The sequence below is a fragment of the Salvelinus namaycush genome, unplaced genomic scaffold (assembly GCF_016432855.1).
Source record: "Salvelinus namaycush isolate Seneca unplaced genomic scaffold, SaNama_1.0 Scaffold392, whole genome shotgun sequence".
Classification (NCBI taxonomy): domain Eukaryota; kingdom Metazoa; phylum Chordata; class Actinopteri; order Salmoniformes; family Salmonidae; genus Salvelinus; species Salvelinus namaycush.
In genome coordinates, this window is record NW_024060919.1 from 10,914 (window position 1) to 23,300 (window position 12,387).

The 12,387-nt window shown below is 48.4% G+C and overlaps 2 protein-coding genes across 2 annotated transcripts; one reads left to right on the forward strand and one right to left on the reverse strand.

Annotated features, from left to right (window-relative positions):
- The first annotated feature begins 1,323 nt into the window (after positions 1-1,323).
- Positions 1,324-3,024, forward strand: LOC120040926 (proline-rich extensin-like protein EPR1). The gene is made up of 2 exons (XM_038985907.1): positions 1,324-1,336; positions 1,448-3,024. Exons 1-2 carry the CDS (start codon positions 1,324-1,326, stop codon positions 3,022-3,024), a joined length of 1,590 nt encoding a protein of 529 aa, XP_038841835.1.
- Positions 3,025-6,805: 3,781 nt separating this feature from the next.
- On the reverse strand, positions 6,806-11,971 carry LOC120040923 (40S ribosomal protein S21-like). The gene is made up of 6 exons (XM_038985906.1): positions 11,889-11,971; positions 10,868-10,952; positions 10,554-10,617; positions 8,953-9,024; positions 8,332-8,387; positions 6,806-6,873 (listed from the first exon to the last, which is right to left on the reverse strand). The coding sequence occupies exons 2-6, from the start codon at positions 10,915-10,917 to the stop codon at positions 6,864-6,866; spliced, it is 252 nt and encodes an 83-aa protein (XP_038841834.1). The 5' UTR covers positions 10,918-10,952; positions 11,889-11,971; the 3' UTR covers positions 6,806-6,863.
- Between the last annotated feature and the right edge of the window lie 416 nt (positions 11,972-12,387).

The following is a 12,387-nucleotide window of genomic DNA, read 5'->3' on the forward strand; positions in this document are numbered from 1 at the left end:
AGGCAACCCTGCACTAATATCAGGGACAGGTAACCCTGCACTAATATCAGAGACAGGCAACCCTGCAGTAATATCAGAGACAGGCAACCCTGCACTAATATCAGAGACAGGCAACCCTGCACTATTATCAGAGACAGGCAACCCTGCACTATTATCAGAGACAGGCAACCCTGCACTAATATCAGAGACAGGCAACCCTGCACTAATATCAGAGACAGGCAACCCTGCACTAATATCAGAGACAGGCAACCCTGCAGTAATATCAGAGACAGGCAGCCCTGCAGTAATATCAGAGACAGGCAACCCTGTACTAATATCAGAGACAGGCAGCCCTGCACTAATATCAGGGACAGGCAACCCTGCACTAATATCAGGGACAGGCAACCCTGCACTAATATCAGAGACAGGCAACCCTGCACTCTTATCAGAGACAGGCAACCCTGCACTATTATCAGAGACAGGCAACCCTGCACTAATATCAGAGACAGGCAACCCTGCACTAATATCAGAGACAGGCAACCCTGCACTAATATCAGAGACAGGCAACCCTGCAGTAATATCAGAGACAGGCAACCCTGCACTAATATCAGAGACAGGCAACCCTGCAGTAATATCAGAGACAGGCAACCCTGCACTAATAATAGGGACAGGCAACCCTGCACTAATATCAGAGACAGGCAACCCTGCACTAATATCAGGGACAGGCAACCCTGCACTAATATCAGAGACAGGCAACCCTGCACTAATATCAGAGACAGGCAACCCTGCACTAATATCAGAGACAGGCAACCCTGCCCTAAGGCCCTTGCATAGCAGTGATGACTATCTATATACTCTGGGCGCAGAGACAACCTGTTATCTTAACACAGCCTGAGGCCCTTGCTATGTTTTTCTTCATTTTAACCGACGTGTTGAATTTAGGCAAATCACTGAACTGATCAATTAGCTCAGTTGGTCAGGTGTGGTGCCAGGTTGGGGCAAAATCCGGCACTCCAGGAAGATGTTTGCCTACCACTGCTCTATATAGTGGACTCCTGTTGACCAGGGCCCAGAGAGGCTCCAGTTATAAGTAATACACTATATAGGGACTAGGGCACCATTTGGGAAGTACCCTATGTATGACTCTGGGGGCATGTATGGACTGATAAGATCCCACACATATCAAAGGTAGCTTTTTTAGGCCTTATTATATCCCCTAGCGCCCCTTCACCAGGCTCTGGCTGAGACAATGCTTCCTCTGTTACCTGGCGGTGGATGAGGGTTTGTATTCTTTACCTGGCGCCCAGAAGCTCACTTCAAACTCAACGCCCCTCAGATGCAGGTATGTGGGGTCCAGGTAGGGTAGGTAGACAACGGGCAGCGCAGAGCGTAGAGCTGTATGTACAGGCACAAGCAACTTTTCCACTGTTCCCCTGGTATCCCCTTACTCTCCCCATTCCCCATCGAGGCACCTTACTATCCCCACTCCACATCGAGGCCCCTTACTATCCCCACTCCCCATCGAGGCCCCTTGCTCTCCCCACTCCCCATCGAGGCCCCTTACTATCCCCACTCCCCATCGAGGCCCCTTACTATCCCCACTCCCCATCGAGGCCCCTTACTATCCCCATTCCCCATCGAGGCCCCTTGCTCTCCCCATTCCCCATCGAGGCCCCTTGCTCTCCCCACTCCCCATCGAGGCCCCTTGCTCTCCCCACCCCCCATCGAGGCCCCTTACTATCCCCATTCCCCATCGAAGCCCCTTGCTCTCCCCATTCCCCATCGAGGCCCCTTGCTCTCCCCACTCCCCATCGAGGCCCCTTGCTATCCCCACTCCCCATCGAGGCCCCTTACTATCCCCACTCCCCATCGAGGCCCCTTACTATCCCCACTCCCCATCGAGGCCCCTTACTCTCCCCATTCCCCATCGAGACCCCTTACTCTCCCCACTCCCCATCGAGGCCCGTTACTATCCCCACTCCCCATCGAGGCCCCTTACTATCCCCACTCCCCATCGAGGCCCCTTGCTCTCCCCATTCCCCATCGAGGCCCCTTACTATCCCCACTCCCCATCGAGGCCCCTTACTATCCCCATTCCCCATCGAAGCCCCTTGCTCTCCCCATTCCCCATCGAGGCCCCTTGCTCTCCCCACTCCCCATCGAGGCCCCTTGCTCTCCCCATTCCCCATCGAGGCCCCTTACTATCCCCATTCCCCATCGAGGCCCCTTGCTCTCCCCATTCCCCATCGAGGCCCCTTGCTCTCCCCACTCCCCATCGAGGCCCCTTGCTATCCCCACTCCCCATCGAGGCCCCTTACTATCCCCACTCCCCATCAAGGCCCCTTACTCTCCCCATTCCCCATCGAGACCCCTTACTCTCCCCACTCCCCATCGAGGCCCGTTACTATCCCCACTCCCCATCGAGGCCCCTTACTATCCCCACTCCCCATCGAGGCCCCTTACTCTCCCCATTCCCCATCGAGGCCCCTTACTATCCCCACTCCCCATCGAGGCCCCTTGCTATCCCCACTCCCCATCGAGGCCCCTTACTCTCCCCACCCCACATCGAGACCCCTTACTCTCCCCACCCCCCATCGAGGCCCCTTACTCTCCCCACTCCCCATCGAGGCCCCTTACTATCCCCACTCCCCATCGAGGCCCCTTACTATCCCCACTCCCCATCGAGGCCCCTTACTATCCCCACTCCCCATCGAGGCCCCTTACTATCCCCACTCCCCATCGAGGCCCCCACTCCCCATCGAGACCCCTTGCTCTCCCCACCCCCCATCGAGGCCCCTTACTCTCCCCACCCCCCATCGAGGCCCCTTACTCTCCCCACCCCCCATCGAGGCCCCTTACTCTCCCCACTCCCCATCGAGGCCCCTTGCTATCCCCATCGAGGCCCCTTACTATCCCCACTCCCCATCGAGGCCCCTTACTATCCCCACTCCCCATCGAGGCCCCTTACTATCCCCACCCCCCATCGAGGCCCCTTACTCTCCCCACTCCCCATTGAGGCCCCTTGCTATCCCCACTCCCCATTGAGGCCCCTTGCTATCCCCACTCCCCATCGAGGTCCCTTAATATAACCTCTCCCCATTGAGGCCCCTTAATATAACCACTCCCCATCGAGGCCCCTTGCTATCCCCACTCCCCATCGAGGCCCCTTACTATCCCCACTCCCCATCGAGGCCCCTTACTCTCCCCATTCCCCATCGAGGCCCCTTACTATCCCCACTCCCCATCGAGGCCCCTTGCTATCCCCACTCCCCATCGAGGCCCCTTACTCTCCCCACCCCACATCGAGACCCCTTACTCTCCCCACCCCCCATCGAGGCCCCTTACTCTCCCCACCCCCCATCGAGGCCCCTTACTCTCCCCACTCCCCATCGAGGCCCCTTGCTATCCCCATCGAGGCCCCTTACTATCCCCACTCCCCATCGAGGCCCCTTACTATCCCCACCCCCCATCGAGGCCCCTTACTATCCCCACCCCCCATCGAGGCCCCTTACTCTCCCCACTCCCCATTGAGGCCCCTTGCTATCCCCACTCCCCATCGAGGCCCCTTACTATCCCCACTCCCCATCGAGGCCCCTTAATATAACCACTCCCCATCGAGGCCCCTTAATATAACCACTCCCCATCGAGGCCCCTTACTATCCCCACTCCCCATCGAGGCCCCTTACTATCCCCACTCCCCATCGAGGCCCCTTACTATCCCCACTCCCCATCGAGGCCCCTTACTATCCCCATTCCCCATCGAGGCCCCTTGCTCTCCCCATTCCCCATCGAGGCCCCTTGCTCTCCCCACTCCCCATCGAGGCCCCTTGCTCTCCCCACTCCCCATCGAGGCCCCTTGCTCTCCCCACTCCCCATCGAGGCCCCTTACTCTCCCCATTCCCCATCGAGGCCCCTTACTATCCCCATTCCCCATCGAGGCCCCTTGCTCTCCCCATTCCCCATCGAGGCCCCTTGCTCTCCCCACTCCCCATCGAGGCCCCTTACTATCCCCACTCCCCATCGAGGCCCCTTACTATCCCCACTCCCCATCGAGGCCCCTTACTCTCCCCATTCCCCATCGAGACCCCTTACTATCCCCACTACCCATCGAGGCCCCTTGCTATCCCCACTCCCCATCGAGGCCCCTTACTATCCCCACTCCCCATCGAGGCCCCTTACTATCCCCACTCCCCATCGAGGCCCCTTACTATTCCCACTCCCCATCGAGGCCCCTTACTATCCCCATTCCCCATCGAGGCCCTTTGCTCTCCCCATTCCCCATCGAGGCCCCTTACTATCCCAACTCCCCATCGAGGCCCCTTACTATCCCCACTCCCCATCGAGGCCCCTTACTATCCCCACCCCCCATCGAGGCCCCTTACTATCCCCACTCCCCATCGAGGCCCCTTACTATCCCCACCCCCCATCGAGGCCCCTTACTATCCCCACCCCCCATCGAGGCCCCTTACTATCCCCACTCCCCATCGAGGCCCCTTACTATCCCCACTCCCCATCGAGGCCCCTTACTCTCCCCACTCCCCATCGAGACCCCTTGCTCTCCCCACCCCCCATCGAGGCCCCTTACTCTCCCCACTCCCCATTGAGGCCCCTTACTCTCCCCATTGCCCATTGAGGCCCCTTGCTATCCCCACTCCCCATCGAGGCCCCTTAATATAACCACTCCCCATTGAGGCCCCTTAATATAACCACTCCCCATCGAGGCCCCTTGCTATCCCTGACACAGGCCATTCCCGAACGGCACCTTATTCCCTATATAGTGCACTGTTTGATCAGGGCCAATAAGTATCTGGTGAAAAGTAGTGCGCTAAATAGTGAGCCATTTGGGATTAAGACTTTAACCACCAAAACCCTCAACTGCATCTAAGCTCCATGGCTAATTGAGTCTGTTTAAACCAAACCTCAGAGATTCCAGGGGGAATTATCCCAACATCTTATTTTTTTTTTTTTAAGTTTCCTGTCACAGGTAAGATTCCTTACATAGTGAGCTACTTTTGACCAGAAGCCTATGGGCCCTGGTAAGAATTAGTGCACTTAAATAGAGAATAGGGTCCCATTTGGGACACAGCCCTGGTCTGCAAACTTGATTCCAACCTTTTAACCCCTGAATAAAAGACAAGCGTGACATGAGACTGCAGGTCATGTGACCTCAGAGACCTGAGTCCCATGTAGGAGGCTGTGAGAGAGCTGAGACAGGGACTAATGCTGTAATCAGTATTCTCAATAATGAAGGGCTTCACCAACCTAAGGTATTTAATTTCACCTAGGAGAGAGGGGTGAGAGAGGCAGAGGAAGGCCGAGACTGGGTTTGGAAAAGAGTGTGGGAAACGAACAGACACCAATTTAAAATGTAATTTCACCTCAGCAAGAGAGAGGGAAGGAGAGAAAGAGATTTTAAAGCAGTCCTTTCATTTGACCTCAGCGAGAGATTTTAAAGCAGTCTACTATCAGCTGTTGGGACTCCGGACCAAGTAGAACTCTGTGTTTACAGTGATGACTATCTACATACTCTCTGCAGAGAAAACCTGTTATCTTAAGAGACAACCTGTTATCTTAATACAGTCTCAACGTTAGTTAGGCCACACCAAGGGAACAAGCCTCATATCTCAGTGTTTCCCAACCTTTGGTCCTCCAGTACCCCCAACAGTACACATTGTCATTGTAAACCTGGACACCCACACCAGATTCAACTTGTCAATTGATCATCAAGCCCTCCGTGATGCGAATGGAGGTGTGTTTGACCACGGGTACAACAAAAAGTGTGTACTGTTTGGACCAGGGTTGGGAAACAAGGTCATATCTTTTAACACAGCCTGAAACGTTATTTAGGCCAAACCATTCGGAATGACACTAAAACAGCTGTTCAGAATGGTTAGATTAGCAGTTAGCACTCTGGGATTCACTTTACACTAGTGAGGCAACGAGATGAGATTTGGAAAGAAGGCTTAGAGACTAAATAAAACACGGTCGTTCCTTTTCAACTGTATTTGAGATTCATTTAGAATGTGGAATGTTGACTACGGGACATATATACCAATCCATCGTTGACAGTTTCTCTCAAATGTTATCTATTTCCTGATAACACAACATAAATTGGGATAAAAATAAAAGTTTCACAGGTAAACATGTATTGATATGGTGTGCCATCTAGTGGTGAAAATAAAGTACCACAAGACGATTCTACAAGATGCCTCTTGTAAAGTAAAACATTGGTAAATTTAGTTCAATCAGTCCTGCTGACCGCAGGAATGTCCACCAGAGCTGTTGGCATCTTATCGAATGTTAATTTCTCTACCATAAGCCGCCTCCAACGGCGTTTTAGAGGATTTGGCAGTACGTCCAATCGGCAGACCACATGTATAGGTGAGCACTTTACTGATGTGAACAGAGTGCCCCACGGTGGTGATGGGGTTACGGTATGGGTAGGCATAAGCTTTAGGCAACGAACACAATTTCATTTTTATCAAAGGCAATTTGAATGCAGAGATACCGTGGCGAGATCCTGAGGCCCATTGTCGTGCCATTCATCCACCGCCGTCACCTCATGTTTCACTATGATAATGCACGGCCCCATGACCCAAGGATCTGGACACAATTACTGGAAGCTGAAAATGTCCCAGTTCTTCCTTGGCCTGCATACTCACCAGACATGTTGTTTCGTTTATATTTTTTTTCAGGGTACATCAAATCACTCACTTGGAGGCGGGCATCTTTCACACAAATATGAGCCAATTTAAATCCAATGGTTGAAACTATGAACTGGGGTTAGGACCAATCATCTATGAGTAATAATGATGCTTGAAACAAATTCAAATTCATTATATTTTTTTATTTTACAAAGAGATTCCTGAGGCGCATCTCCTGACCTAGAAGTTCCTGTTAGGAAAAGGGAGAGGAAAAGGACATTAGATCACATCAGTGAGGACATTACATCTGGGTGTGTTGCAGTAGTAGAACCTGACCAATCACAGTTAAATTCAGGCGAACAACGTCACCAATCACAGTTTAATTTAGGCAAACAACGTCACCAATCAGTTTAATTTAGGCGAACAATGGCCCCAATCACACACTGGCTGTGCACGAATACCCATATGCGAGTTCTAAATAGACTGAACAAAAATCTTCAACTGAGGAGTATTTCCGTCTGTAATAAAGCCCTTTTGTGGGCAAAAACTCATTCTGATTGGCTGGGACTGGCTGCCGTGTGGGTGGGCCTACGCCCTCCCAGACCCACCCATGGCTGTGCCCCTGCCCAGTCATGTGAAATCCATAGATTAGAGTCTAATGAATTCATTTAAATTGACTGATTTCCGTATATGAACTGTAACTCAGTAAAATCTTTGACATCGTTGCATTTCTATATTTGTTCAGTAAGCAGTAAAGTTTTATTAGTATGTGACATTTTAAACATTTAGTATGCCTCAAAAATGCCAGGATGTCATAGTCATTTAGACTTTTTTTTAAAAAATTGTGTAGAATTCGCTGCACACACTATTGGAAGAGAATTGTCTTTCGAGATCCACGTGTGTCTGACAGCAGCTGCTAATCAGCTGAGGGAATGTACCAAAATTAATGTACGGCGGGAATCAAACGCATTAGACGACGCAATCTCAGTATTACGGACATCCGTTGCTTGCTGCATTCGTTGGTACTAAACAGCAGTACGTTCTACCCTAGTACCTCGTTTGTGATAATATGCAAATCATAAGGCAAAAAATATTGCTGATTTCAAAGCTGATTGTCACCAAAAAACGTTAATTAATTATCTTATTTAGTCTCCCATCTATCCCAGTCAACATTATCTTTGCTCCAGCCTCAAACTGACTGAATGACATCATGACTCTTAAAGAGACAGGCACACTTTTATATCAGAACAGAATACCTCTGTTGTTTGTGTGTATGCAAAATGTTGTTGATCAGTATAATAAAATAAGTACCAAATGGAAGGGAAGCAGATTAGTTTTTCGTCTGTAGCCCCATGAAATCAGCCAAAACGAGCTCAATAAATCTTCATTCACTCACTCCTATTGAATATGAATCCACCTGTATTGTGACTAGACCGTGGCGACATCTTGATTTACCCAGTTTACCAACAGAGATTTATCACTCAAATAAATTACCTGTATATTATGTGGTTTGCTAAATAAATAAATATTGTATGAGTCATTCATTTAATGCCTACATTTAAAATGTAATGATATTGAACACATCGGTCTGGATCAAGAGCCATTCTGTGACTTTGGCTAAAAGGCCTTCCTTTGTTGTGGTATCGGTTTGGTATCGTGACAAACACTAGGCTGGACACGGTACAGCAGAGACAACGCAGGTACTTACTTTGACACGATGCTGTCGGTCTTAGCCAGCCTCAGGAGGGAGTCGTCAGCCTCACCCTGCGGGATGGGACAGGAGGGTCCGTTAGATACTTCCTCTTTACACACACACACACTCTCACCTCACATTTGTCAAACACCATCACACAGAAGATAATGAACAATATCAAATGATGCCATGGTGACTTGTGGGATAAATGTGTGAGTGACTTCCTCTCCTGAATCTACACTGATAACACCAGACTTTGGAAAGGGGAGGTAGTGGCCTCTATAATTCATGTACCTGGATGCTAGGATAAAAGATAGTTGATGCCAGTGGTGTGTCTGAGGTTTACCTATAACCTTGCTATGGAGGAGACAGCATGGCCTCAAACCATCTCAGTTATCTGTAACAGACACTACAGGTGGACAAAGCCACTACAGGAGGATAGAGCCACCGCAGGAGGACAGAGCCACTACAAGAGGACAGAGACACTGCAGGCCAAGCCTCGCTGCCAACGACCTGCAACAAGGTTGCAAAATTCCAGTAACTTTTCCAAGAAATCCTGGTCGGAGGACTCTGAATTTATGGAACAAAATGACTGGAAATTTGCACCCCTGGCCTTTTGAAAGCGGAGAAACCTACCATTCTACGGATGTCACCGCAGATAGCGTAGGTCTTGAACTGGCCATTGAAGCGACCGGTTACCTTGTCAACCTGCAATAAAAAAATGTAATTAGTACAATGAGGTTATAAGGAGTAGGGGGCCTGTCATGCCAAATATCGACCCCCCCCTGCCAAAAAGTGCCCCCCCCCCCCCCCCCCCCCGCGCGTCACAATGGAGAGCTAGAACATGCCAAATTCTGCCCGTGCTACACAACACATTTTTGGGGGGGGGGTCATTGTTACAGGTCATTTACAATATGTTTAGCATTAAATCTCACTGATTATTGGCAGAAAGTATAAAACATAATCCATGGTCATTGATTTAGTTAGCATGAGCCCAAGTTGCAAGCATGGGAACTACAAACGATGGATGACAACACTACTGTGAGCTAAGACCACTTCTCCAAAATCTCTTTATTTAGTTAGCTACGCAAAGCTTTGTTTTCTATTGTACTACTTGTGTTTTAAAAATCGCTCTCATATACTAAGTAGCCTTAGAAAAGTGCCATGTCAGCTGTAAAATGTTATAAAAAAAGGTTAACGCCGTTAATCAAGCGTCTTGTCATCTGAGTGATCAGATCGTACCTCGTACCCCCAGATCGTACCTCGTTTCCCAGGATCTACACGATTCATGTGGATAACCTATTTTGCAATCCAAACGGCGAATATCACTGGAAAGTTTGCATCCCTGTATCGAAATGCACGTTCCAATAACTTGACTTCTATTTTGCCGCTTGTAGACTACTGTCTCAATATGTGCAGCCATAGGTGGTAATCCAGCGTTTCCCCAAACCCGTCCTCGTTGTTTGTTTTGTTGCCCCTAACACCACAGAGCTTATTCAAACTATCACAGCGTGACGATTAGTTAAATCAACTGTTTAGTGCTCGGGGAAAATCCAAAATGTGCACCCCTTTGGGGTCCCGAGGACTGAGTTTGGGTTACCCGTGTTATCTCTCTATAGGAGCTGATCAGTCGTCAGTATTGTGAAATAATTACAATGTTAAGGTAAGATTTGAGTTGAGTAAGCTGTTCTGAGAGCAGAGCTGTGTTTTCTTAAAATACTTTCAGATCCTGTAGAGGTTAAATCAGTATCGACAACAAACTCAGCGGCTGTTCTGTCTGTGTGCCGTTTTGGGAAATGCATCTTCGGCCGTTGTAGGAAAGACGCATCGTTAAAACACTGGTACGCTCAACTTCCATCGCTTTCGGGGAAACTGGGCCCAGATCAATGAAGACTACTGGGTGTGTTTCAGTGGAGGCCGCTGAGGGGAGGACGGCTCATAAATGGCCAGAACCGAGCAAATGGAATGGCATCAAACACCTAAAAGCCACGTGTTTGATATTTGATACCATTCCACCGAATCCGCACCAGTTATTATAAAGAGCCCAGTCCTCCCCAATTAAGGTTCCACTAACCTCCTGTGGTGTGGCTCAAATGGAACACGATCCCCTACACAGTGCACTACTTTTGTCCACTACTTTCAGTAGTACAATACATAGGAAATAGGGTGTCATTTGAGACACACTAAAGTACATTATGAAGTTACAGAGTTCTGTAGCTAGTGCCACTAGTTATTACCTCAGCAATGTTGATCTGGATGGAGGCGTGGTCCTTGGCTCCGATGATTCGGTTGCTTGCAGAGCTGAAAGACACAGGGTCATAGCAAGTTGTATATAGAATCAGAATTACAGGACCTCTAGCTAATGTTGTTGACAGGGCAAAATGGATTTAGAGTGCTTTCATCAACGAAGTTAAATTATGTATCTAGCTAATTATGTATCTAGCTATAAAACCAACTATCTAGCCATTTCGCAAACTACTAACTTTGCTCGTTATCGTAAGCTTATTTAGCTACCTAGCTAGTTACAGGTGTGGCGCTACGAGTTACTCACCATTTACGTGGGACGTACAGGTCCACGAATTCACCGGCGTCGTTCTGCATTCTGGTTTTGTTTTGGTGCTGATCGGTCACTCGATCTGTGAGTAGCAGAGAAAAAGATGAGCTATTAAATCAGCTAGCTTGCACCACACGGAAGTTCAATACCCTGCCCTGAACGTGTCACACACTTGCTGAGCTACCACCTTAGTGGCTGCTGCCCTATGTACAAAGACATGGAACACTGGTCACTTTAATATTCACATACCGTTTAACCCACTTCATAAGTAAATACTGTATTCTAGTCAAGGCCTATGCTATTTAACTATTGCTGTACATATACCATTCTTCAGATATAGTACGTATTCTATCCATATGGTAGCCTAATGGTTAGAGCGTTGGGCCAGTAACAGGAAGATTGCTGGATCAAATCCCCAAACTGACAAGGTAAACCCACTGTTCCCCGGGCGCCAAAGAGATGGATGTCGATTAAGGCAGTTGGAGAACCGACTAGGCATCCCCCTTTCCCATATAGTCTATACATTCATCACATATTTATAGGCCGGACTCCGACATTTCTCGTCCTTACTTTTCTTCATTTTTTTACTACATTAGCTATCATACGTCAATTAGCTAACGTTAGCTAGCTTAATTTGTTAACGTGCTAGATAGTTAGCCAATGTCAACATTTCTCGTTTGCATGGCAACGTTAGGTAGGTTAAAATAATGCGCTTATTAAATATCAGAATTCAATAAACAATCTTTGGTGGAGAGGGGAGACGTTCATAAGAAAATACGAAGCCATGTGAACATTTGCGTTGACGCCGAAGCTTCCAGCATGTGGCAGGCACAGCGGTAGCATGCCGACTTTTTTTTTTACCATAAAATGTGCCAAAATAACGACAACATTCAAAATAAACAAAGCGCTACCGTTAGCGGAGATGCTTTGCAATACATTCTTTCGCCAATTGGACAGCTATGATTCATGAAAGTACAGTATTTTTGTATTCGTACAACAGAGAAAATCTTTCTCTCACCTTTTATCACAAATGGCTGACAGGAAAGAGAGAACGTCGTTACCGGATGTTAAACCTCTACTACCGGTGTCGCAAGTAATTACTTCCGTATGGAAACATTAAACAATAAAACTTGGCTTTTGTGCAAATATTGTTACAAGAAAAATACAATGATCCACCAACCACGTTACGCGAGTAAAGCCATACCATATATATAAGAAATCACAGCTGTAATGGAAACATTAAGTTTCGGTAAAATGTTATAAATGCCGACAGATAATCGGTTCGTTTGACATGGTGGGATCTTTTTGTGATGGAAAAATTAATTACGCTAGAAATGATGGTGGAAACGTATTTATGCGCAAATATTGATACAACCATCATATCGAAGTACATTTGGAGTCACTATGGTGTGTGGTCCTCCCACACAGACTCGGGAAAACTACAGTGTATTAGGCTACAGATGAAATAAGTTATGATGAACTTCACAGGGTGGTCAAATAAAAATGTAAAATCAAAT

Bases quoted from the DNA above. Each gene is read 5' to 3' on its own strand.
- LOC120040923 (XM_038985906.1), bottom strand. From the start codon at position 10,917: ATGCAGAACGACGCCGGTGAATTCGTGGACCTGTACGTCCCACGTAAA. The intron at 10,618-10,867 runs GTGAGTAACTCG...TGTGTCTTTCAG, and splicing joins CTGTACGTCCCACGTAAATG to CTCTGCAAGCAACCGAATCA. The intron at 9,025-10,553 runs GTAATAACTAGT...TTTTTATTGCAG, and splicing joins TCCAGATCAACATTGCTGAG to GTTGACAAGGTAACCGGTCG.